The 23,345-nt window shown below is 50.6% G+C and overlaps 7 protein-coding genes across 7 annotated transcripts; 5 read left to right on the top strand and 2 right to left on the bottom strand.

The window, feature by feature from the left end:
• Window positions 1-937: 937 nt before the first annotated feature.
• On the top strand, window positions 938-2,033 carry VTN00DRAFT_3989 (uncharacterized protein; the record flags this gene model as incomplete). Its single annotated transcript, XM_069430366.1, has 2 exons — window positions 938-1,483; window positions 1,512-2,033. The coding sequence occupies 2 exons, from the start codon at window positions 938-940 to the stop codon at window positions 2,031-2,033; spliced, it is 1,068 nt and encodes a 355-aa protein (XP_069289510.1).
• An 849-nt stretch (window positions 2,034-2,882) lies between these two features.
• Window positions 2,883-11,319, top strand: VTN00DRAFT_3988 (uncharacterized protein; the record flags this gene model as incomplete). Its single annotated transcript, XM_069430365.1, has 17 exons — window positions 2,883-2,900; window positions 2,970-3,074; window positions 3,131-3,704; window positions 3,779-3,878; window positions 3,947-4,093; window positions 4,165-4,308; window positions 4,404-4,554; window positions 4,626-4,656; window positions 6,943-7,906; window positions 7,961-8,109; window positions 8,162-8,662; window positions 8,713-9,048; window positions 9,108-9,272; window positions 9,344-9,468; window positions 9,548-9,812; window positions 9,882-11,160; window positions 11,241-11,319. 17 exons carry the CDS (start codon window positions 2,883-2,885, stop codon window positions 11,317-11,319), a joined length of 5,133 nt encoding a protein of 1,710 aa, XP_069289509.1.
• A 405-nt stretch (window positions 11,320-11,724) lies between these two features.
• Window positions 11,725-12,542, bottom strand: VTN00DRAFT_3987 (uncharacterized protein; the record flags this gene model as incomplete). The annotated part of the gene is made up of 3 exons (XM_069430364.1): window positions 11,725-11,960; window positions 12,036-12,448; window positions 12,511-12,542. 3 exons carry the CDS (start codon window positions 12,540-12,542, stop codon window positions 11,725-11,727), a joined length of 681 nt encoding a protein of 226 aa, XP_069289508.1.
• A 2,450-nt stretch (window positions 12,543-14,992) lies between these two features.
• On the top strand, window positions 14,993-16,812 carry VTN00DRAFT_3986 (uncharacterized protein; the record flags this gene model as incomplete). Its single annotated transcript, XM_069430363.1, has 4 exons — window positions 14,993-15,153; window positions 15,210-15,512; window positions 15,707-16,034; window positions 16,102-16,812. The coding sequence occupies 4 exons, from the start codon at window positions 14,993-14,995 to the stop codon at window positions 16,810-16,812; spliced, it is 1,503 nt and encodes a 500-aa protein (XP_069289507.1).
• A 2,042-nt stretch (window positions 16,813-18,854) lies between these two features.
• VTN00DRAFT_3985 (uncharacterized protein) lies at window positions 18,855-19,316 on the top strand (the record flags this gene model as incomplete). Its single annotated transcript, XM_069430362.1, has 1 exon — window positions 18,855-19,316. The coding sequence occupies one exon, from the start codon at window positions 18,855-18,857 to the stop codon at window positions 19,314-19,316; it is 462 nt and encodes a 153-aa protein (XP_069289506.1).
• Window positions 19,317-19,459: 143 nt separating this feature from the next.
• On the bottom strand, window positions 19,460-20,602 carry VTN00DRAFT_3984 (uncharacterized protein; the record flags this gene model as incomplete). Its single annotated transcript, XM_069430361.1, has 4 exons — window positions 19,460-19,664; window positions 19,715-19,980; window positions 20,259-20,449; window positions 20,506-20,602. 4 exons carry the CDS (start codon window positions 20,600-20,602, stop codon window positions 19,460-19,462), a joined length of 759 nt encoding a protein of 252 aa, XP_069289505.1.
• Window positions 20,603-20,883: 281 nt separating this feature from the next.
• Window positions 20,884-22,538, top strand: VTN00DRAFT_3983 (uncharacterized protein; the record flags this gene model as incomplete). The annotated part of the gene is made up of 3 exons (XM_069430360.1): window positions 20,884-21,373; window positions 21,445-22,424; window positions 22,482-22,538. 3 exons carry the CDS (start codon window positions 20,884-20,886, stop codon window positions 22,536-22,538), a joined length of 1,527 nt encoding a protein of 508 aa, XP_069289504.1.
• Window positions 22,539-23,345: the final 807 nt, after the last annotated feature.

The raw sequence follows: 23,345 nt of genomic DNA, 5'->3' as shown, positions 1-23,345 counted from the left end.
CACCGTCTTTCTGACAAGGCTTGCCGACGATCGATGGCTTGCAGGTGCCCTTGTCACACCAGCCGGACGCGCAGTTGTCATTGGTGGTACAACTTTCACCTTCTTTCAGCAGGTTCTTGCATTTTTCCGGTTGTAGAGTCGCAGTACATGCCAAACCAGGGACAGTCTTTCCAGGTCTTGCATGGTTTGGCACGGGCGAGTATGTTATTTTCGTCGGATTCTCGGGTGCTGTACGCTGTGGTGTTTGTGTATGGTATAGCAGTTGCGACTACTGATGTGGCAAGCACAAGGGGCGAAAGAATGGCTGAAAGATGCATGATGCCCGTGATGTCTTTCGAAAAATCTTCTGGTTTTATGACTGTTGTTAGACTCGCCCCACAGTTGACGGTATGCTCATATTCAGTGAAGTCTAAAGGGGCAGAGAGACGGAGACATCAAGGCGCTGGAGTTCACGAGATATTGATATTGGAACATACCAGAAAAGAGTCTTTTGGATCTGTAGTATCCAGTGCCTTTTAGATGATGTGGGAGGAACTGTTGATGGGGGAGTGCGATTGATAGCAGGAGAGGAGGTACTTTAAGTAGCTGAATGTCCACTACAATGTTGCTCTAAGTATTACAGGCACTGCTGGAGCACTGTCCCCATAGATAAACACAAATTCTTGAAAGCTCCCGTGTGCCATAGTCTCGATATCCACGCTGCTATTAAGAGGGCGGGGAGACGACCAGTTAGCACATTATGATTGGCAATAATCTCAGCATAATATTCTCAATGTATGCTGATCCTCAAATACGAGGTAGATCATCTATCAGATCAGGCCATCAGGGAATTTCTCGGAACCTTGTCTTCTCAACTCCAGACACTTGTTTTTGAGACTCCCCTCCCCGATCCAGAATTACTGATTCGGCTATAATTTCTCTACATGGCTAATCATCAATGTCAGTCAGCAATGCTGGTGACTTGTCAAGCTTTGCTAGCACGATCATGCTTCCTTTTCAGCCAGCCACTGTATTCCACAAGGTTGACGTAGAAATCAATTGGATTACCCAGGAGGGGCAAGGTACCAGTGGTCCCATCCAAGCTTCGTTCCAAGGAACGATCCAGGATCCGCTCTCGAAGGCCTGGACGAAGACGCTCAGGGAGGTAGGGTACTGCCTCACTGGGGATCCGTTCTCTGGAAGTGCGACAGGTGGTTTCAGCAGCCCTATCACCGTCGACCCAACGTCGAAGACACGAAGCTATGCGGGCTCTGCGTATTTCCTGCCGGCCAACAAAACTGGCTCTTTCTGCTCTGGCGGTATCGGCTCGTACGCCTTTATGCCTATGACGGACTTTGCGACAGAGAGCGGGGAAGAGGAGCTGAGAGAGTTATTCAAAAAGTACCCAGCCGAAAATAAGGATATGGAACGGTACAACCTTCTTCGTACTATTTTCGAAGATCCCAAGGAATCTACCGGTTCCGCGTTCATGTTCCTTGCCCAAGTCAAGCTCCATGCCGATGACTCTTCAGACTTTCACACAGAACCTCGACCCCCATAACTTTGTCAGTCTGGGTATCTCTCTCCTCCACCCCTTATCTCGTGGTAGCGTGCACATCGCCTCAGCGGACGCCACTCAGCCGCCTATCATCGATCCTAAGTACTTATCGAACGAGCTGGACGTTGAATTCATGTCGCGACACCTTCGATTCATGGAGACGATAGCGGAATCACAACCTCTCGCGTCTTTCATCAAGCCAGGTGGAAAGCGAAACCATGAGATGGCACATGTGAAGGATCTAGAAGCGGCAAAGGACTATGTCAGAACGACTACCATTTCCAACAATCACCCGGCTTGCTCATGTCCCATGATGCCACGAGACAAGGGAGGGGTTGTCGACGCGCAACTTCTTGTATATGGAACCGCGAATCTCAGGATTGTAGACGCGAGTGTCATGCCTCTGATCCCGAGAGGAAATATCCAGTCTAGCGTGTACGCGGTTGCGGAAAGAGCCGCAGATCTGATTAAGGAAGACCATCATATCCAGAAATAAGATCAATGTTTCACGCGGAAGCGGGAGATTGCATTTGCGTTACCTTCGGCGTGGAGGTTCGGGATACCGAGAAGTTCAGCCGAGAGGTATGAGCTAGGTCTCACTTCCACTATGTAGTATCTTGTATCTTAATACATACCTTGCTGCAAAACACGAGATACCTAAGGTACCGAATGATCAAATCCGAATCATTAAATGTCTCTCGATTTTTTTTTTGCCGTTTGCTTAAGCCGCTGCCAGCTGCCAGCCTTGTTGATGGTAACAAATTGTCCTTCGGAGATTATATATTTGGTAGAAGAAAGTGATGTCTCCGCCAGATCGCTAAACACTCTGCCCCCATGTGTCCCCGTCGTAGCTTAGGGCGCATGGTTACATTTGCTGCAGATGCCACATCAAATATTCTCCTTCTAGGAAAGACTTAGCGATATGATATATGATGGAAATAGAGATTTTGCATTTTCGGATATTCGGTGCAAGCGGCCAATAATAGTCATCACACCATGTGTTAGTTAATGAAACAACTGTTGTTACGACCCCATCTTTGATTCGTCGCCAGCCCCCATCCTTGGTTCGCATACATGTTCAAATGATACGATCGGAACCCCGCCGCCTCCGTACCCTAGCTTAATGCATAAGGGGACTCGATTATCTGTCTGGGCATGTTCTGGCTTGATTTCTCAGTACATGGAGCTGCATTCGAATGCAGCAACAGGAAGCTTTTCAGGTGCATCACTTCTAATTCTTGACGGGATAGAAGAGACAAGATTCGTTTAAACGGTTGCAAGGTCCCGATACACACCAAGACACAGTACAAGTACGAAGTATACAACCATCTGACTGAGCAACGAGATGCCTGAGCAACTTGAGGTATGGAGCGTCATTGGCGCCTTTTCATGTAAAATTTATGTTGGAAAGCTTAACTAACAGAGCTTTTAGGTAATAATTGTTGGAGCCGGATTGGGAGGCCTAGGCGCTGCCATATCCATCCTCTTGGCAGGCCACAAGGTCATTGTTCTGGAGTCAGCGCACGAACTTGGCGAGGTAAGACAAAGGTCCCAAGTACCAGTCCCAATGGGGTGCAGTTCTCATGAATTTAGATCGGAGCTGGCATCCAGATCCTACCTAATGCATCACGCCTTCTTCGCTACTGGGGCTTGGAGGAAGCATGTTCCAAATATGCATCCACCCCCGGGGCTTGCAACATGATCAACTGGAAAGGGGAGCACCTGAGCGCCCTAAGTTTCATTGAATCAGGGAAATGCTACGGATGTCCGTTCTGGGATTTCCACAGAGCGGACCTGCACAACTGTCTGCACCAACGTGCCCTTGAGTTAGGTGCGGATGTTCGTACCAATTCTCGGGTCACCGAAGTGGAGTACCAATCCAATCCTCCCAAAGCGATCGTAGTCCTCACAGACGGACGACGCTTGAGGGCGGACTTGGTTGTTGGCGCCGATGGGATTGTCAGTCGGACGCGGGAATGTTTCCTCAACCGGCATGATCCTCCAACGCCTACTGGGGATCTGGCTTACCGGGTACTTTTGGACTTGAGTAAAATTAAGTTGGAGGAAGATGTACAGAAGATGTTGGATACGAAGGAAGTCCATTACTGGATGGGCCCTGGATGCCATGCAGTCTGTTATCTCCTGAGGGGTGGGAGATATCTGAACAGTGAGTTTTCTCAATTGAGTGATGCTATAAAAGAAATCGCTTTGATGGACCGCGACTCTAATGTCTACTGCCAGTGGTTCTCCTTGTTCCCGATGATATCCCAGACGGCGGAGCAAGAACAGTTCAAGGTAATGTCATTGAGATGAGACAGCTGTTCGAGAAGTGGGATCCGAGGTAAGTCTACCATTTTCGTTCTTTTGGACATCTTAAGACCAGAGGGTTGTCAGCTAAACAAACATTAGAATTGGCAAGATATTAGCACACTGTGAATCAGTGCAGAAGTGGAAGCTCTGCATTCGTCACGAACTTCCCCAGTGGAATCATCCATCAGGGACGTTTACCATGCTGGGTGATGCCGTTCATGCCACTTTGCCGTACCTGGCTTCAGGGTATGTCAATTCCCGCTCTGGTATATATATTCTCAGCGGCCGAAAACATGATTTACCGACTGCCTGGCTAGTGCTGGAATGTCTCTTGAAGACGGCGCAGTGCTTGGCGAATGCCTTGCCCGTATTCAGAAGAAGTCCGATCTTAAACTCGCTCTCGGCGTCTACGAGGCTTGTCGCAAGAAGCGGACGTCCAAGATAGTGGAGCGTGGTAACCTGTAAGTCCTTCCCTGTTAGCTCCGGAGAAAGCTCGACTCAAGACTCCTGTCATTTAAGAAATGGATGTTTCGTATTGCTCTGACCATAAAACCAGACAGCAATATCTCTACCATCTACCCGACGGCCCCGAGCAAGAAGAACGGGACCGGATCATGCGCATGAATCCAACACCACCGGGTGACCCCCTGGTCTGGCGAGACCCGGAGCTCAGCCCGTGGCTCCTGGGCTATGACCATATCAAAGATGTAAGTTGTTTTCTTTTTTTTTTTTTTTTTTTTTTTGGTATGTCACGATTGAAGTTGTTGACATCTTACAGGTTGACGCGAACTGGCCTAAACAATATGTTGGTGAGCGGAGCAATATTTGAAAATCACATTCATAATATTCGAAATGCATGTTTACCTATGTTGAAGGACTTGAAGTTGGGGGGCGGCTTGATCCGCTCAGCGTCGGATTACGTTAACGTAATCGGACAACGAGCGAGCTCTCCCAATTTACGTACAAATTGACCTCTTGATATCTCGACAAACTCGCATCTAGATAGTCTGAAAGTTTGCATATAGGTTACTATCTATAATACATACTGCATACCAAGTTTTTGTGTCGCTTGCCATGATTCTAAAAGCCCGGAATATATTAAATTGAGCCCTGAATCATTATATGCTCAAAATATGATACAGGGAGGCAATCTGGTAGCCCCAAGAGATATGTAGGCTATTTATATACGCTTTTCTATCTATTTTGAAGATCATTTATGGAACACTCTCAATGGGTTGTTGAGATATCAAGAGGTCAATTTGTATGTAAATTGGGGGAGCTCGCTCGGTGTCCGATTATGTTAACTATCCAGGAGTCAGTGCAGCGGACAGATCTCCATACGATGTGAAGGTAGAAATGGAAACTTCAATGTTAGCATTTGCTGGGCCGATGGGGGAAGGTATAGAGGCTCACAGTGGCCTCCTTGTGCTGATACCGTGTACACAGTTCCTACGGCCCATTCATGCGGTAAAGAAGAGTGCTAGCCATTCACTACATACGGTAGCTATGTAGGTCACCTGTGTGAACGTAAATAGACCAACTGCGCGGCATTTTGGTCGGGGATCTTGATGGAAAGGTTCTCCTCGAGATAATCTTTCAGCGTTGCCCATTCTCGCAGTGGTGTAAGTGGCCTTATCTCGGCGTTGAATCGCAGTTCACTCGTACTGTGTAGTCCCATGTCTGCTGGCGAGAGGCTAAAGAATGCCCAGGAAACACCATTGACTCTTGGCCTCGAGGGTCTATCTACATCTGCGGGATTTTTTTTTCTGAACTCCTGGACATGATTCCCAATGCAACGGGAATTGTGCCAAGCAGAACCATGCCATCTGTTGCGCTCTCTGTTTTGTCCGGCTCTCTTTCACCTCGTTCGCCAAGTTTCCTATTGCCAGTCCTTATTCGTCATCATCGCCAACGAGCCCTGTAATTACCAATGAAAGCCATTTCTCCATCACATAGAACCGCTGCCAAGAGCTCTCTGTCCATCGTGTTCGTAGTTTCATTGTCTGCAGGTTTGAGGTCAGTGGTTATCACTCGTCCGTGGCTCCGTTTTAATTCTTCAACGGCCCGCCGCTTAGCGTGGCCGCGGGGTTGGGGGCTTTGCGCTGGCCCCGGGATTTGGGAAACCGAGCCGAATGGAGAACCGGCGGCTATGCCGAAATAATAGTTGAATTAAGCATAGTATGCTCGCGACGGTTGGGCTCAATATCTTGGACCCCAAGTTTTAAGCTCAGCCGATGGGGCCGGGCTGAAATGGTCCCAAGGCCCCCAACACGTGCCCACCCTAACACTGTCTGTTCGTCCCTGAACTATAGTATTAGCTGAAAGACTAAGGTCTAATTTAGTTACATCGTTTGGAAGAATCTCATCCCACGGCGATTACAGTACCACCAACTAGAAGCCTCAATGCAACCTACATCATAGCAGGATCTTGGCCAGCTGGCGACCGAAAGACGGAGTCCATAAAAAGACGAATTCTCTTGTTCCTGGATGCTTCCACGTTGCTATTGACTGTAGATGATGTATGGACTTGCACTGCAAATGAAGACATCTTGAGTGATTTAATAGACCACATGTTCAAAAGAAGGCAGTTCTGCAGGTAACTTCTTAAGAGCTTTTTTTTATTAGCTTGAGAACTGAGAGCTGAGGAAGCCATTATGGACTTTCTAAATTCAGATTCCATCAATCACTCTTGGCACAGCAGAGTCCTAGGCGTGTGTGTGGGTATGGACACTAAAAGGTGGCAAATTCATGAACTAATAAAAGATAAGTTACTAAAAAGCACATTAAAATGCCTTAGTGTAAAGACAAGGAGATAGTAGTGACACTGTTTCCCTGCGGTGCTTTGGGGCCTTCAGCCATAACCGGAGATGAAAGGAGATATAAAGGCTGTCAATATGCCGCAACAAAAGAAGACTCAGTGTCTCACAAAGTATCCTCCTTGGACAGCTTTTCTATGCGAGTTCTTTTATACCCACTCTTTTAGCCATGCGCCTCCAGCGCACATTGTTGGCCTTTAGCTGGCTTGCAATATTCGGTAAAGCTCAAGATATACTGCCTTCCCAACAAGTGCTCCTTCTGTTAACATGCTCACACAGCAACCTCTCCAACATTCGGCCATGTTGTCCCGCACGCTCGACGAGCACCGATTGCAGACGGTGTGAAGCTGCGTGTTTTACCAATGGGTGACTCTATCACCCATGGTTATAAGAGCAGTGATGACAATGGATATCGACGTCAGTTGTGGAACAACCTGTCCGAGAACGAAAAGGATTTCGTCGGCACACAACCTATTGGAAGCATGCCGGATCCGGACAATGAGGGGTACAACGGCGCGTTGATCGCGGAGATTGCAAGCTACAGCGATACTGCCCTGAATATGAGACCCAATGTTGTCCTCATCCACGCTGGAACCAATGACATGAACCGCCCTCACGACCCGGATACGGCTCCTGACCGACTCGGGGCTTTGATCGACAAAGTCATATCCAACTGTCCCGACGCAGCCATCCTCGTGGCGAAGATTATCCCGGCCTCGAACTCGGATACAATGGCTCGCATCAACACCTTCAATAACGCAGTCCCCGGTGTCGTCTCGGAACGAGCGAAGTCAGGCCACAAAGTCATGGTGGTGGACATGACCACGCTGACCACTGCTGACTTGGCAGACGGTCTTCATCCGACTGACGCCGGCTATGATAAGATGGGGCATATCTGGTATTCAGCCATCGTAGAAGCTGGAGAAAAGGGATGGATCGAGGATCCGGTCCCGGGCACATTTGACGGCGGTGCCTGCAGTAATGAACCTGTCTGGTATCCGCAAGGTGAGATTGCCTCGGGAATTGGCTCCTCGGAGGCCTTCACGTCAGTCTGGTATCCCAAAGGTGAAATCGCCAGCGGCATAGGTCCCGGAAACAAAGTCCGTTTTGGCGATCTTGATGGAGATGGCAGGGACGACTATCTGTTTGTCTACAATGATGGGTCGGTAGTTGCCTACCTCAACACCGTGGGTTCGAGCGCCGACGAGGTGGTTTGGATTCCACAGGGTGAAATCGCAAGCGGGTAGGTGAGCCTCAGACTGAGAGCATGAAACCGGTGATTACTGACAGAAACAAGTATCGGCAAAGACGGCGCCGGCGTGAGATTCGCAGACATTAATGGCGACGGCCGCGATGATTACCTGTGGGTGTCAGAAGACGGTCGAGTCACCTGTTATCTCAACGGGGGCGGAGAAGACCGTGGCAAGCCGGTGTGGTATCCGCAAGGTAAGCACCCACACCCGATCGAGAACGAATTCATGCTCAACGAAAGGGGTAGGCGAGATCGCCAGCGGTGTTGGGGCCACCAGAGACCGTATCCTGTTTGGCGACATCGACGGCGACGGCCGCGATGACTACCTAGTCGTCACCGACAACGGCGGACTGCAGGCGTGGCTCAACACCGGCACTGACGACAAGCCCGTCTGGATTCCGCAGGGCGAGATCGCCAGTGGGATTGGTGCCGCAGCCGGGGTCCGGATTGCTGATGTGAACAAGGATGGCCGTGCCGATTATCTCTGGGTGTCTGAAGATGGACGGGTCACGCTGTACACCAACCTTCGGGGCAAAGATGCCGGCCATCCCACCTGGTGGCCGCAGGGAGAAATTGCATCCGGTGTGGGAGCCTCTCGGGAGAACATCACCTTCGCCGATATAAACGGTGACGGCCGCAGTGACTACCTCGTCATCGGCGGAAACGGCGAGGTAACTGAGTGGCAGAACGGCGGCGATGGAGGACGGTCTCAAATCGGCCCTGGCGTTGTTTTCCACGATCTAAACGGTGAGGGCCACGGCCACCTGATGAGCGACGAAGCTGACCAAAGGATCCAGCGGACGGTAGAGATGACTATCTGGCCGTTGACGAGAACGGGAAGGTCATTGCCTACGTGAACGGGGGTGTCATCGACGGGAAACAGATCTGGTACCCTCAGGGTGAGATCGCCAGCGGCGTGGGCGCGAAACGACACCAGGTCCGGTTCGGGGACTTGGATGGAGACGGGAGGGCTGAATACCTCTTCGTCCATGACAACGGCGCCGTCGAATCCTGGCGGAATGTCGGTGCCGCCGATAACGCCTATCCTGGCCGGGTCACTTGGGTCCCTCAAGGCATCGTCGCAACAGGCATCGGAAAAGATGGGGATGGCGTTCGGTTTGCAGATCTGAACGGTAAGAGAGAGCGGCCTGCGAAATTGTCAACCCAAGGAGGCTCACTCACTCCGGAACAGGCGACGGCCGCGACGATTATCTCTGGGTCGCTCCCAATGGCGCTGTGACTGCCTACCTGAACGGCGGAGGAGACGATCCAGGACATCCCATTTGGCTTCCACAAGGGGTGATCGCAACGGGTGTCGGGGCCAAGGGAGAAGATGTTCACTTCGCCGATATCAACGGTACGTATGATCAGTCGTCTTCTGCCCATTCGCCCATCCAGGCCCTTTCCATGCTGAAGACGTCGCTTTAGGAGACGGCCGGGCCGAATACCTTTGGGTTTCGCCCGACGATGGATCGGTACAATGCTGGTTCAACGCCGGAAGTCCTGAGGGGAATAACGGCCCCAACGGCGGCAAGGTCGTTTGGGTCCCTTGGGTAAGTCCTGTACATACTATCTTGAACGTTGTCTTCCATCTTCTGTTCCACAGAACTCGTGTCCTGACGCGAATCACAGGGAACGATTGCCACCGGAGTGGGAACGGACGGCTCAAGAATCAAATTCGGAGACCTCAACGGCGACAGCCGCGCCGACTACCTTTTAGCTGTCTCTCCTAGTAACGGTGCCGCAAGCGAATGGCTGAACGGATGTGACCCCAACCATGATGGCGGTGACGATAATGGAGGGGATGAGGAAAATGGAGGCAATGAGGAAGGCGAGCTCACTGGCAATGGAGACGAACCCGCCAAAGATCCAGTATACTTCTGCGAGGTCGGTGAAGGTACGTGGGTTTTTGATCTTCTGCAAACCAGCTGCCTCCCTGGCCACTTCAGCTAACATGCTCCCGCAGCGGGCACGACCAACGCGTGGGAAGCCTTCAACACGGACGACTATCTCCGCTCTTGGTGGGATGCGCACCCCGACCAGACGAACCTGGCTGTGAATTTTGGCAAAGACTGGGGCCTGGGCGAAAGCTTCCGCTGCGGCTTCCCGACCTTCTGCTACGCTCCGCTGTGCAATACGTTGCGGCCGAAGAGCAACGATACGGCCAACGGCTGGATGGTGTTGGAGTCTCTCCAGAACCTCAACCAATTCCTTGTCAAGCTGCGCGACGCCCTCTGGTTGTCCAACACCCAGTATTCCACCTTGCAGGTCGCCATCGAACAGGACTTCGACCCCGGCAGCAGCTCCAAGGACCTGGCAGCCATCGAAGCCTTGAGCGCCAGCACCGCCATCATCGGTATCCTGACGGCATGGATGGGTCCGACCGCCGCCGGGGACGGTATCAAGGCTGCTGTCGGCTCTTTCAAGGAAATGTTCGCAGGTGCAGCCCGCAGCATCACTGCCACCCTGCAGGCAAGCGACATCAGTCTGTCCAACATCGCGCAAGAGGAGGAGGCTGTGCATTCATTCTTCGGCATCAACATGCATGTGCTCGAGAACATGAACTCTGATCTAATGGCGCGGGGTAAGTACTCAGCTGAGGGGAGCCAAGAGGTTAACATTGTTGATATCTTCGCGGGCGGCCACTGGGTACACTACAAGCAAATCCCTCCGCTCAACACGGACCAAGCATTTCCGCAGGTTTCCCAGCAAGAGACCTCGGAGTGGCTCTTTAAGGTCGTGCTCGGCAACCTGGTCAACTCCATCTGGAAGAAGCAGGGCGTCTGGATCACCGCGATCCCAATGACGCAGGAGGAGTGCGAGTCCAACAACCCTGGCAACGGCGACTTCCGACTCAAGCTCTGCCAGGACGGCAAGGGCTACTTTCTGCAACGCATCTTCAATAAGCAGGGTGCATTCGGTGATGACTGGCAGGCTGTATTGCCTGAGTTCTGGGGCCACATGGAGGAGAAGTATGGCATCTCGCCGTGGGATGCCATGAAGAGCTCCATTGCAGCATTCAACGAAGGCGGCTTCGAATTCAAGCCGGACAGCTTGATCGGGAACATTCTGGACACCCGCGGTCCGCAAAACAAAGATGCCTTTGCGGCATTTCCGGGTATTTTCTCTTTGCCCATCTGCGACTTGGCAACGTCGCCGTGGGGCAAGGATCTGGACTTGGAAGGATACATGGAGTGGATTGATAAGCCTGGCTTCAGCTATAACAATGATATCGGCCTAGGCGGGTGAGTCTTTCCCTTCTCCAATTGCAATCCTCTTTGGATGTTTTCGTTGGGAAATATGCGGCTGATTTGATCGATACCAGGAACTGCGCCTGTCGACGCGCTGTGGACAAGAATGGCAAATATTTCGCCGATTTCTATCCTGAAAACCCCAAGTGCTGATGCCTCTCCGAAGAGGGTCTAACTGCCGTAGCCGAGTTGGGAAGGTCCGTACTTCGACAGTGGATGGACTGCTGTTGCTACCCAGTTTCAACTTTGTAGTAGTATTATAATTTCTTCCAAGGTATATAGTCTGAGTTTACCTATTGCATTTATATTATCCCTTCAGGTGGTGCGTTGCGGTGCAACTGTGCACTGAAAAGTGGCACAATTATGGAAGCACTGCACCATCACCCAGGAAACGACGAGCGAGATAGTGAATGGATGCATGGGACAGTAGGGAGGTCATTGCAAAGAAATCAACAAAAATCAAAAAAGGAGGGAAATGCACAACTCTTTCTTGCTTAAAAAGGTCTTTGTAAACTTGGGCGTCAGGAAAATGAACAGTGAGGACATCCTCCATCTGAATCACGGATCAGGTTCAATTGGAGGTGTCGATAATGAAGGTCCAGTAGCGCCTGCAGATGGCCACCAGTGATGGCGGCCAAGCTGGCAGAAGAGGATGAGCTCAATCCGGAGACAGCCGCTCGTAAAGGTCATTTTAGTGGTCGCAAGAAGCACCTGGGCAAACTCTGTGATGCCCTCGATGTACATGGTTGCTTTCGCTTGAGGAGTTTCTTTTCTTCTACGACGTTCGCGAGTGCCTACAGGTCATCAGCCACGCCCAATGTTCTAGGAGAAAGGACCTGTTGCTCACATCTGAATCTTTTACGATGGACATTTCGTCGAGCCCATGCCCGAATTCGCGCCTGAAAACCAGCTGCCACCACTTCCAGAAGGTCTCCAACGAGCTCTTCTGCTTGATTCCAGGAGCTCTGCATCTGTTCTTGCTCCGCTGCTGGTCACAACACCAGCTGAAAAAGCTTTTGAGATACCGACGACAGTTTCGTCAGTTGCAGAGCCAGTGGAAGCACTCAACCAGATCACGTCCCTGGAAACTACAATATCTTGCCAGTGCAACGCGTAAAAGACGTCGGCTCCCACACTGCACGGCGCCCAGAATGTGCTTTTCATGGGTCCCAGTATTCCCTTGTCTCCTCCAGCTTCTTCCAGGCTTGGGACTGTATCGTTGCTGTTGGAGCTGGGAGACATTGAGACACTCGGCCTCTGTGAGGTAATGCTCCGGCGGATGCTGCTCTTCGTCATCAAAAGCGAGTCTCGTCATCATCCAAATCATCGCTCTCTGGCTCCGACTCGCTGTCGGAGGAACCATCGGAAGCATCCATCGTTTGAGGAGATGTCGGCGAGCTCGGTACTGGCATCGCTCTCGTCTGATGTGACATCCTGATCGAGTTGGGGGCGACAACACATGACGAGAAATAGCACGAAAAGGACGACGATAGACTGGAGTACCAGGAACGGAGAAAAGAAAAAAAAGATATTCTTTTCGACTTGAGACCTCCACAAAACCAGGCCTGGATGGTAGTGGGCGAATGGAGAGAGACGGTAGACGATGCACAGGAATCGCTCTGAAGGCAATCACGGCAGTCTTAGAGAATCGCAGCGAACAGACGTTGTGGTGTTTCCTTCCGAAGGGTGAGGACGATGCTCTGCTGCAAGTCAAAAGATGATGGCATGGAGAGAGTGCCTAGGAGGCGTATGGGCCAACAAGAAGGAGCGGAGATCTCCCGCGCTCTCCCAAAAGTAAATGAAAATAGTAAATGATCGAAATTGAACAACCCTTTGAGAAGACTCAAGGACCTCCTATCCAAGCCTACGACTTATTAGCTACTATAAGAACTTTAAAGAAAAATATAGCACTAGATAGATAATAAGATCTAAAACTAGATTAACTATAATACTCTAATTTTAGATCTAAGGATAATACTCTATATTGCTAAATTTATAATTAAAATAGGCCTTCTTTTATAGTTTAAAGCTATAAAACTAGATACTAACAGAGATCTAACTACTAGATTTAACTATCAAGTATAAGAGAGAGAGAGAAGACACTGTAGACAGCTATAGAAGAAGCTAGAGAACTAACTAAAAGCAAGAAAAGAAGACTCTAAATAAGAACTTATATAACTGGCTACATGCTAAATACAGCATATAAGTATGCAGAGATCCTATGTCAGCCGAATATTACCACTATAACCTAGTAGCATGCCAAGAGACCTATCATAGGTTCGGATCTGCAAGAGGTCATAATCCCTGCAATAAAGGAATCATACTGTCTATACCCGAAACCGCCTATTTTCCTTTATTATATCCTTTCATATTTCATGAAAATGTCTCGGGTTCATTAAATAAAGAAATATTCGGAAGGTCTTAACCCCTAATTCCATAAGAATAATAGTCAGTTAGTTAGGTAGATTCGAATAATCAGAGCTTTCATCATCATGCCTTCGGATTACTAGGTTCGCGCAGTCTGACATCCTACTAGTAACAAGAAATAGAGATGATAGAGAGCAGTTCCAGAGGCCATATAACTAAAACCATACTATATTTTAATATACTAATGGTGTTTGAGGGCTTATTTTGCATTGGCTTTACTGGAGGCATCATTATCTCACCTATACACTTACTTATTTCCTGTATTTAACATGGTTTTGGTCTGGAGTCTGGAGGAACCCCTGCATAGCGGCATGTATATAAGCCAGCTAGATCAGGTATGAATACTACTACTACTACTACTACTACTTCAACTAATTGTAACGGCAGTGAGGCCAGCCTGACAGCAAAAGGAGTCCATGAGAACCTGCACCTAGATTTAAGGCAATACAGAGTAAACAAAGGATATAATAGAGAACATGACAATGGGTGGGTATGGCCAAGGAAGCTCGGGCAACTAGCATGGGACCCTGTCGGTCCATTACACTAATCATGGGTCAGAATAGAGTCAGTTCAGACGTTCTAGGCCTTTTACAACGTTTCTGCCATATCAGAGTTTTGGTGTGGAGTTCGTTCCCTTCAACGGGACGGATAAGCTAGATTTACTGTGGAAAAGGACCGCAGATCCATGGATGCTATTAGTCAAGCCGCGTCTATAGATTATGTGAAGGGACGTAATAGTTCCTTTTGTTAATGGAACCATGTCAATAACTGTCCATTTCGTCATCTACATACATTCTTAGTTCGTAGTAGGTATGCAGCAATTAAGCCAACTGCCACATATTGTCGGAGTGAGAAGAGCCTGATCATAAAAACTGTATAGAATACATCTTACACTGTTGACACTTCCCTGTGTATTTTTCACAAAAGTCAGTCCGGTAGCTTTCTCCGGCACGAGACCATTGTCTGGTGCTTACTCCCTAATCTATGTACTATTTCCCAACCAATGTACAAAAGTACCAGCCACTCAGTCTAGAACAATTGCCCTTGGTGACCTCACTATCAGCTAACTTTTGCAGATAAATGTTCCCATGCGTCAGGTTTTTGACCAGCTCACCGTGACAACGTCCATTGCAGCTTCCCTCTTAGAAACTCACTTGGAACGCGAAGCGCCCATCACGACAAAATCCTCCCCTAGTACGTTCAAAATTCAATTCCTGTCCCTGCGTCTTGGGTTACAAGTCATGGATATTTCTTTCTGTCCCATCAGGACGGGAGATCATGTTGGAATGAACATGAAGGGCCTTGGGTTCAGTCCTTTTCCTGATATCAACATTTAAAGAACCAAGTTTCGCCAATCCTATCATATATACATGCTTACAGTGTTCAGAGGATAAAGACGATGTCGAAACGGAGTACTATCATAGCTCAAGAGCCTCTTCCGGCAGAGAGCGTGCCGCCTAAGCGAATTAGTTTCAGAGATCTCAGTTCTAAGCTACTCGTCCGACCGCCGACATACCTCGTGGCATCTCTAATAATCTCCATCGGGGGCACGCTCTTCGGGTACGGACTGTCAAGCCAATTGACGTTTGCGATAGTGAGCTACTAACGGTTCATAGGCTCGACACTGGCTGCATTGGCCCGGTGACTTCAATGCCGGAATTTGAGAAATCTTTCGGACAGTATTCTTCGACAATGCACGGATTGATAGTCTCCTCGATCCTTATTACTGCATCTGTATCTTCCTTTTTTGCCGGTCACCTAGCTGATGAGATAGGACGGCCACATGCTGTTATGGCGGGATCGGCAATATTCTCATTGGGAGCTGCTCTCGAGGCGAGTGCAGTAAATCTGCCCATGTTTATCTGCTCAAGAGCAGTTAAGGGTGTTGGGGAGGGGACGTTCTTAAGTACATTGACTGTGTAAGTTTCCATATTGCCCCAGAAGTGGATGGTCGAGGGATAACCATTGAAGCAAGTTATATTTGTGAGATTTCCCCTGCCAGAAAACGGGGACCACTTGCTTCAATTGTCCAATTTATGATTACGGTGGGTATCTGTGTTGGATTCTTCATTTGTTACGGATCCGTTCGCATTCCCACATCCATGTCATGGAGACTCCCGTCCGCCGTGCAATCTGCGATTGCCATCACCCTCGCAGCTTCATGCCTGAAGCTGCCTCCCTCGCCCCGGTGGATGATAAACAAGGGCTGCTATGCTGAAGCACGTGTAGTAATGGGCAGACTCGGGCTGTCTCAGGCGGAATTAGAAACAAATCCAGCCATTGCGCCGGATACATTGACGGAGTCAAGTGACTCAACTATAGACCTCAAGTCAGCAAACCGGTTCCTTGTGGCTTTCTCCACGCAATTCCGGAAGCAAACCATTCTCGGGATATTTTTGATGATAATGTGTCAGGTTGTTGGCATCGATGGTGTGTTATATGTAAGTCTCCCTAGCACCAAAGCGAGATAACCCAAGTTTATGAATATTCACTAAATACCTATTATAGTATGCGCCTACGCTCTTTAAGCAAGCCGGTCTTTCAAGTACAAAGAGCAGTTTCCTAGCGTCTGGCGTAACGGGAATTGTTAATGTGGTTGCAACAGTCCCTGCCTCTTTTCTGGCTGACCACTGGGATCGACGCACTTCCCTCATAAGTGGTGGCATCGGCACTGGAATACCTATGCTTGTGATCGGATCGCTATACGCAGCAGGACATGTCCACCCCGATCAGGGTATCGGGAGATGGGTCGTGGTCACAAGCATCTATCTCTATACGATTGCATTCGCCGTCAGCTGGGCTGTTACGATCAAGATCTACATCACGGAGGTGCAACCGGCACGGACAAGGGCAGCAGCGAGCAGCCTCGGGCAGGGCGCGAATTGGGTTGCCAATTTCCTCATCGCATTTTCAACGCCCATCTTTCTCGCTCACTCCAGTTGTGGTGCCTACTTCCTTTTCGCCTTCTTCGCCTGGCTGACGGTCGTGGCGTGTGCATTGTACATGCCCGAAACCAGAGGTCGCCCTCTCGAAGCGATCGAGGGCTCGTTTAACCAGTCATTCATGAGGACCGTGCTTTCGAACTTCGCCCTAAACAGAAAGGTGGATGATAAAGAGGACGATACTGCAAATAACGACAAAACAGGCAAGATATGGCTGGAGAATCATGCCTCTGTCCAGGGGCCCTCAGCGTCCAAGGCGAGCTCACCACTGGCATGAAGCACTAGAGTTATGCCCTTTTTCTGTTCTTCCCCTTCTCCTGTTTCCCAGACCAGAATAGAACTGTTTTTTATAGTGTCTTGGTTTGAAGATTTCCGGTTCTTCTCTTCCTTTTTTCATTTTGATCATCTCCTCTCAATTTTGCTGAATTTTCTGATAGCCTAATGCCGTATCGATCTATGGTATAGAGTTCTGAATGCGTCTACATCCTCCATTATGGCATCATGATGATCGTTTATCGGGGGCACGGACAGCGCGCGAGTCATGTGATCTCGCTTCCCGTGACGCGCTGAGTCAGACGCAGGCTGGGCCGGGCCGGCGCGGATCAAGGCACCGAAGAGGGAAAGTCGGCGGGGAGGCTGAACCTTGCATGAAAAAATGACCATTATCGCCATCTGCCGTTATCGTCGCCGTTATCCCCGGCCTGTCTGACCGCACTTGACAGCCGGCTAGCAGCTTTACTTCGTAGTTCTGGACGGATTGAAATGTGCTTCCTCTACCCGACCTGTCTCCCTTAGCAGCTTGCACTCAGATGACACCTCTATACGAGCTGAGCCCACTTCGTGGCTGTCATCTCGGAGCACGCCCGCTTTTCCCCCTTTTGGAGCTGAAGGATGGCCTAGCGCCGTAAGCATGCAGCTGCCGTCAGCGTCAACATGCAATGGATGGAAGAGAAATAATGTTATGTTCTTGCGTGGCCTGCAATATGGCATACTTGCTCTCTCTACATCCCTCATCAGGCATTGAATTACCTCTGTTTTGGGCCGCTGATCCACCCCGCCGTTGATCTCTCCGCGGAGGACTGTCACTCTAGGAGTCGCGAGGTCAGGACTGCACCTGGCCCGTCACATCTTCCCTTGTCTGATCTTCTCTCACCGGCCGCGCCCATCCATGGTGGTCCAAACATTCTGTGCGCCGCGTTGCAAATCGTCACCTTTCCTAGTCCGGTTCATAGGATCTGGAGTAACAAGGGACAGAAATGGATCCTTTTGCTCGAAATTCCCTTCCTTCTTGGGTGCGTGACGGTGCGCTCGGCTTTCCCTGGCAACTATACGGAGTCTGGCAGTAGACCTACTAGTACTACGGAGTACGTAGACGCCGTACTGTGTACACAGAGCAGTCCCACCGGCGAACCCTGTCCTCTCCGCAATCACGAGCTGCAAAACAGAGGGCTAAAACAAAGGGGGATCCCGTTTCAGAGGGACAGCTAGGCGCAGTTCATGTACGTCTGTATGAACAGGCTTGATGTCACTGCCCCAGTAGTCAGCATTGCATGCGCAAATAAAACCGAAAGGGATCCAACCGTCATCCTGCGTATTATACGCAGTCTCCATATGGCAGTGGAGATGAGTGTATAGACTTCTCCAGAAGGGGAGTTGGAAGCTCTGCCGAATGCATATGAAATTAATTAGCCTTGAGGAATCTGTGCAATAGCATTATCGCTCGACAAGGCTGAGAGCCAGTCCGATCGATCCGAGCGGCCCGTTTGGACGGATGGCCTGTTAGCCCCGTTCGCCGGACGCGCCTTTTGGTTCTGGGGGCTCGTGGCTATATCGGCCGGCGGCGCCGACTGTTGGAGGTTTTCTGCTCGCCGAGCCCGCTGTTCCTCGAGTCCTTGACCTCCCCTTCTTCTGCCTCTCCCTCTCCCTCTCCCTTCCCAGGCTTCCCACACGCCGTGACGGCCTCATCCATCTTCTGACATCTCCTTGTACACTATTCCCCTCGTCCATTTTCGCGTCCGTTTCGGCCAACCGCTGCTTACCGCCTTTTAATTAATAATTGTCCGATTTTCGCCCCCCTGAACGCTTCTTATCTGGCTGATTCATAACAAACCACCCCTCCCGATCGTCGACTGTTGTGCAGACCGTCTCTAAACGCTGTGTCGATCCCGTTTCTTGGTGGCTCTCCAACTTCTCCGGTCGCGGCTTCTCGTGTGACGCGCGACGTTCCCCTTCGATCGCAAGACGCTGCGGACGGACCAAGGGCAGCGACGACAGGACTAAACGGACTCTACGCTTCTTCTACCCTCACCTTCCATCACGATGGCGACGGAAATGCACTCCTTTTACACGCCTTCGGCTACTCCGCACATCTCTTCGCATTCTCCCCAGTTCATGGACGAACTGATCAGCAAGTATTCTTCCACCATGTCGACCTCGAGTAGCCCCTCGCCCGCACCTGTCAACCAGCGGAAAGGCCCGATACAACGCTTGGTGGACCGCCTCCGTCTCGAGTACTACCGGTACGAAGTGACTTTCGGTGTTTACGTGATGACTCCTGGCGAAAAGTTCGTGGCCAACACCTTCGTCATCGTGTTCCTGTCTCTCCTTATCTGGGCACTGCTGCTCTACTTCCCTTCTTTGCTCTACCAGAAGCTCAGCCGCCTGGTGTGGCTGCTGACCGGCCACAACAGCGAGGAGATGGGCGCTGTACTGGGAGTGATCGATACGGGCCTCAACACAGTCACCTCTGCTGTCCCTACCAGCATCGCCCTGTCTTCCTGATGAGAGGCAACAATCGAGACATTCGCTTAATTTCAAAAAAAGATCCGCCATTTGTATAAACGAAAAAAAAATGATTTATTTGTCTTCTGGAGGGAGTCAACGGCTGACGGTAAATTCACGGGCCGGCGGTAGGTATTCCCAGCCTAAGCGTATCGGTCGCACCGTTGTGAAACAAAACTAACATGACCGGGAGAGAAGGGCAAACGGACCGTCCGTTCGTTTTCAGAACCGTTTAGATACCCAAGTCCTTCTTTCGACCGACTGGGAGCACATATTGGAGTTTTCAGGATTCGCTTGCGGTTTTCTTTTCCGTCGCATAGACTTAATAATGAACCGGGTACGAGGGACCTTCGGTAATCGTAATGTGAGCACGAGTAGCAGCATGAGGTTATGTTTACTCGACGCTCGACGCTCGACGCTTGGGCAGTCGTACAGATACGGATTGTCCAAAAAAATACATGTTGATGGCATTAATGAAGGGCCGACCTCGACGTTTTTTCTTCTCTTTTTGTGCGGGAAATAGGGAGTGGGAATTCTCTACGACCGCAGTGGACGACACTGCAGCAGATGTACTGTACAGAACGCGAACAGTCTGTGGTGGGCTGCCGCGCTCGACAGCCCACGCAGTATCGATATCAACTGTAATCGAGACATAGTGTGTACACTGTAATTTAGCTTGTGTTCCGTGCGTTGATTAGCGACGTAATGAAACACTTCTCTTCAAGTGTCCATTACTGTCCGTGGCATGTGCCGTGACAGGTCTGTCGATGGGTGCCTGACAAGTTATTAATTAATGGCCCCAGCCCCAGAGCGCCGAGGCAGGATCGTCGATCCGGTGATGATGTGCCGGTGATTATAGGGCCAACCTGGTCTGCTAGTCCCACCAAGGTTGAATAAATAGCGACAGCCTTGACGGTTCTCGTCGGCAGAGCAACACCAGACCAAGAATGTGGGAAGTGTTCTAGAGGAGAGAAACAGCAAGGCGCTGCGGTGTAGGAACACGACCAGCAAGCGGCTCCAACCTCCGCCGGCTTCTTCAGGCGCTGTGGCTTGGGCATGCCGCGTGGCAGGGTTGGGCAGAGCGTCGCGGGAAAAGGCTGACGACGATGGTGCCGCTCCGCCTCTGGGGTCACCTGGAATAAAAATAACATCCCCCGTTCGTGCTCCTCTCTCTGCATCAAAAACGCACCGTCACGCTCTTTTGTGCCGGGGCAACTGTCGCCCGTCTCTATATCCTCTGTACTTTCTGCTGTTGTCGAGTCGATCTCTCTGTCTTGGTCATCCATTGTTGCGGTGTCCCGTCCTTGCTTGCGCCCGCTCGCTCGCTGCGACTTGCAAAGACCTCATTAGGCGCCCCTGTGTGCCATCGCGTGTTTCACGATCCTGCATCTAAAAATCCTTTCCTCTGGCTTTTGAACTGCTGCGTTACCGCTGTACTTAGCTCTTCCTGGCTCCGTATGCAGTGATTACAGCGGAGTAACTGTTGAGCCTCAACATCTCTCCTTGCGTTGATCCTCCCATCCAGTGGACCGAAAGGCCCTCACATCTCGTGATATAGCTGTCCGCCATGGCAGCCAACGAATACTACAACAGTTTCAACACGCGGCCCCCTGGGTACGGCGAGCATAGTCCTACTTCTGCGTTGAACAGGCCCCAGTCCCCCGCGCTCTACACGGGAAGCACCTCTCCCTCTCCGTACGACCCCCACCACGATCCGTATCAGGAACGACACAGTTCGTACTCGGTCGCTTCGGATAACAATAATAGTAACTATTACGCCGCGGGCGCCAGGCCCCTGGGCCATGACCAGTATGCGGAGGACATCCCGCTCAAAAACGCCCAGGACCCCAATACAAACGACCCGGACTGGATGCGGCAGAACACGCAGTACCCGCCCTCACCGGAGAGTCAGCAGACGCCGCTGCATCCTGGGGGCGATCCGAGAGGTGGAAGAAGGCCGAGGCGCCGGGGATTCTTCAGGAAGAAGATTGCATGGGTGACGTATCTGCTTACGCTTATAGACATTGGGGTGTTCATTGGGGAGCTGATCAAGAATGGTAAGTTTTCCCTTGGAAGATGCCTAGCATGTTTGTAGGACCGGAGGAGTCGTGACTGATGATTCTTGCAGCTCAATTGACTGGATCTCCCATCATGACGAAGCCGCAGTTCAACCCCATGATCGGCCCTACCACGTGGGTCCAAATCAACATGGGTGCACGGTTCGTCCCATGCATGAAAAATGTCGATGGTATTCAAAATGCGAACGAGATTATCTACTGGAACTGTCCGAATTCGACCTCAGCTGATTCCACGGATCCTAACAACCGTTGTTCACTGTCCGAACTGTGCGGCTTCAATGGCGTGCCCAATCCGAAGCCTGGAGGATCGTTGAATGATAAGCCTGCGCCCAACCAATGGTACCGGTTCATTATCCCTATGTTCCTCCATGGAGGAGTGATTCACATCGGCTTCAACATGCTTGTGCAGATGTCCATGGGGGCGGATATGGAGCGGATGGTTGGCTGGTGGAGATACCTGATTGTCTACCTCGCGAGTGGCATCTGGGGTTTCGTGCTGGGTGGGAACTACGCGGCGCAAGGAATTCCGTCGACGGGTGCTTCGGGCGCGCTTTTCGGAATCCTTGCTCTTTACGTGCTCGATCTCCTGTACACGTGGAATGAGCGGCAATCTCCATGGGTCGAATTCATCATTATGATTGTTGGAGTCGGTATCTCCTTCTTCCTCGGGCTGCTTCCCGGCCTGGATAACTTCTCCCACATCGGGGGTTTTGTCATGGGCCTGGCGCTCGGACTCTGCATCATGCGGTCTCCAAACGCCCTTCGAGAACGCATCGGTCTTGCTCGCACGCCGTACGTCGCTATGAGTGGCGGCTTGGGCCCAGGCTCCGCACAGGATGAGGACAAGATGAAGAAGTTCACCAAGGAGCCTCTCGGGTTCTTCAAAGGCCGTAAGCCGCTCTGGTGGGCGTGGTGGCTGGTTAGGGCTGGCGCCCTCGTCGCTGTTCTGATCGGGTTCATTGTCCTGATCACCGACTTTTACAAGTATCCGAAGTCGAACTGTTCGTGGTGTTACAGGTTGAGTTGCCTGGTGAGTAGATATCCCTCTCCGTGACTCTGTGACTTCAGGCTAACGTTCCTTTTTCAGCCTATCAAGGATTGGTGCCAGGAAGGCGAGCTGCAGCTGACCAAAACCCCCTCTTGAGATACCCCCGAGAACTCAGTGTGTTTTATTTCCATAGTATTTCTATCTACATGATGACCCTTTTTCTCGTCCATATCACGAATTATTGACCATGGTTGCTTTTACCCAAATCATCCAAGATTTTTTCTTCCATTACATATATCCAGATCATTGGCAATGCATGGCTCATGCATATCGGCGTTCAATTGGGGCTGGAATCGGGGCGGGTGATACATGCAGCCCGGGTGCCATGCTGGAAAACTATAGAGAGGAACAGGATCCGTGTCTCTATCTATATATCGAGGGATCGACGTCTCCAATCCTATTGTAGAGGGCCATAACATCTGGCGAGCAGAAGCATGATTTTGAGGATGAATACCTAGCTCTACATAGTGGCCCCTGTTCTTGACCTCGGAGATTGATCAGACGACCAGAGAACAGTGACGGGCGTTGAACAATTAAAAGGATTCTCCATCAGAGAGCCGCAAGATCCGGATATTCGGATATTAAATCTTTTATCATTGCCGGGCCTAGTAGCTGTCTAAAAGATAGCGCGCGTAGTATCAGGTTATCCGCAAGAAAGCTCACGGCGACCCGCCGAGTGGCTGTGTCGTGCAGCAAGCGTGGCTGCGGAGCTTTTGGTGACGCGGAGACAACTGCCAGCCTAGCCGTCTCAAGCACACCTGGTTTATCCATCAGCGCTCGTTCTCGTTCTTTGTCCCTTTCTCTCCCCTCGACACCTCGTTGACGGTTCTCTTTTTGTCGTCTTCCATCCTTTACTGTAATAATATTTCCTCTCTTTCCTGTGCTTCTCCTGAGATTAGTCTC

Source organism: Thermoascus crustaceus (genome assembly GCF_041956765.1).
Source record: "Thermoascus crustaceus strain CBS 181.67 unplaced genomic scaffold VTN00scaffold_2, whole genome shotgun sequence".
Lineage (NCBI taxonomy): Eukaryota > Fungi > Ascomycota > Eurotiomycetes > Eurotiales > Thermoascaceae > Thermoascus > Thermoascus crustaceus.
The sequence above is the reverse complement of the archived record's forward strand: the minus strand, read 5'-3'. Positions and strand labels throughout refer to the sequence as shown.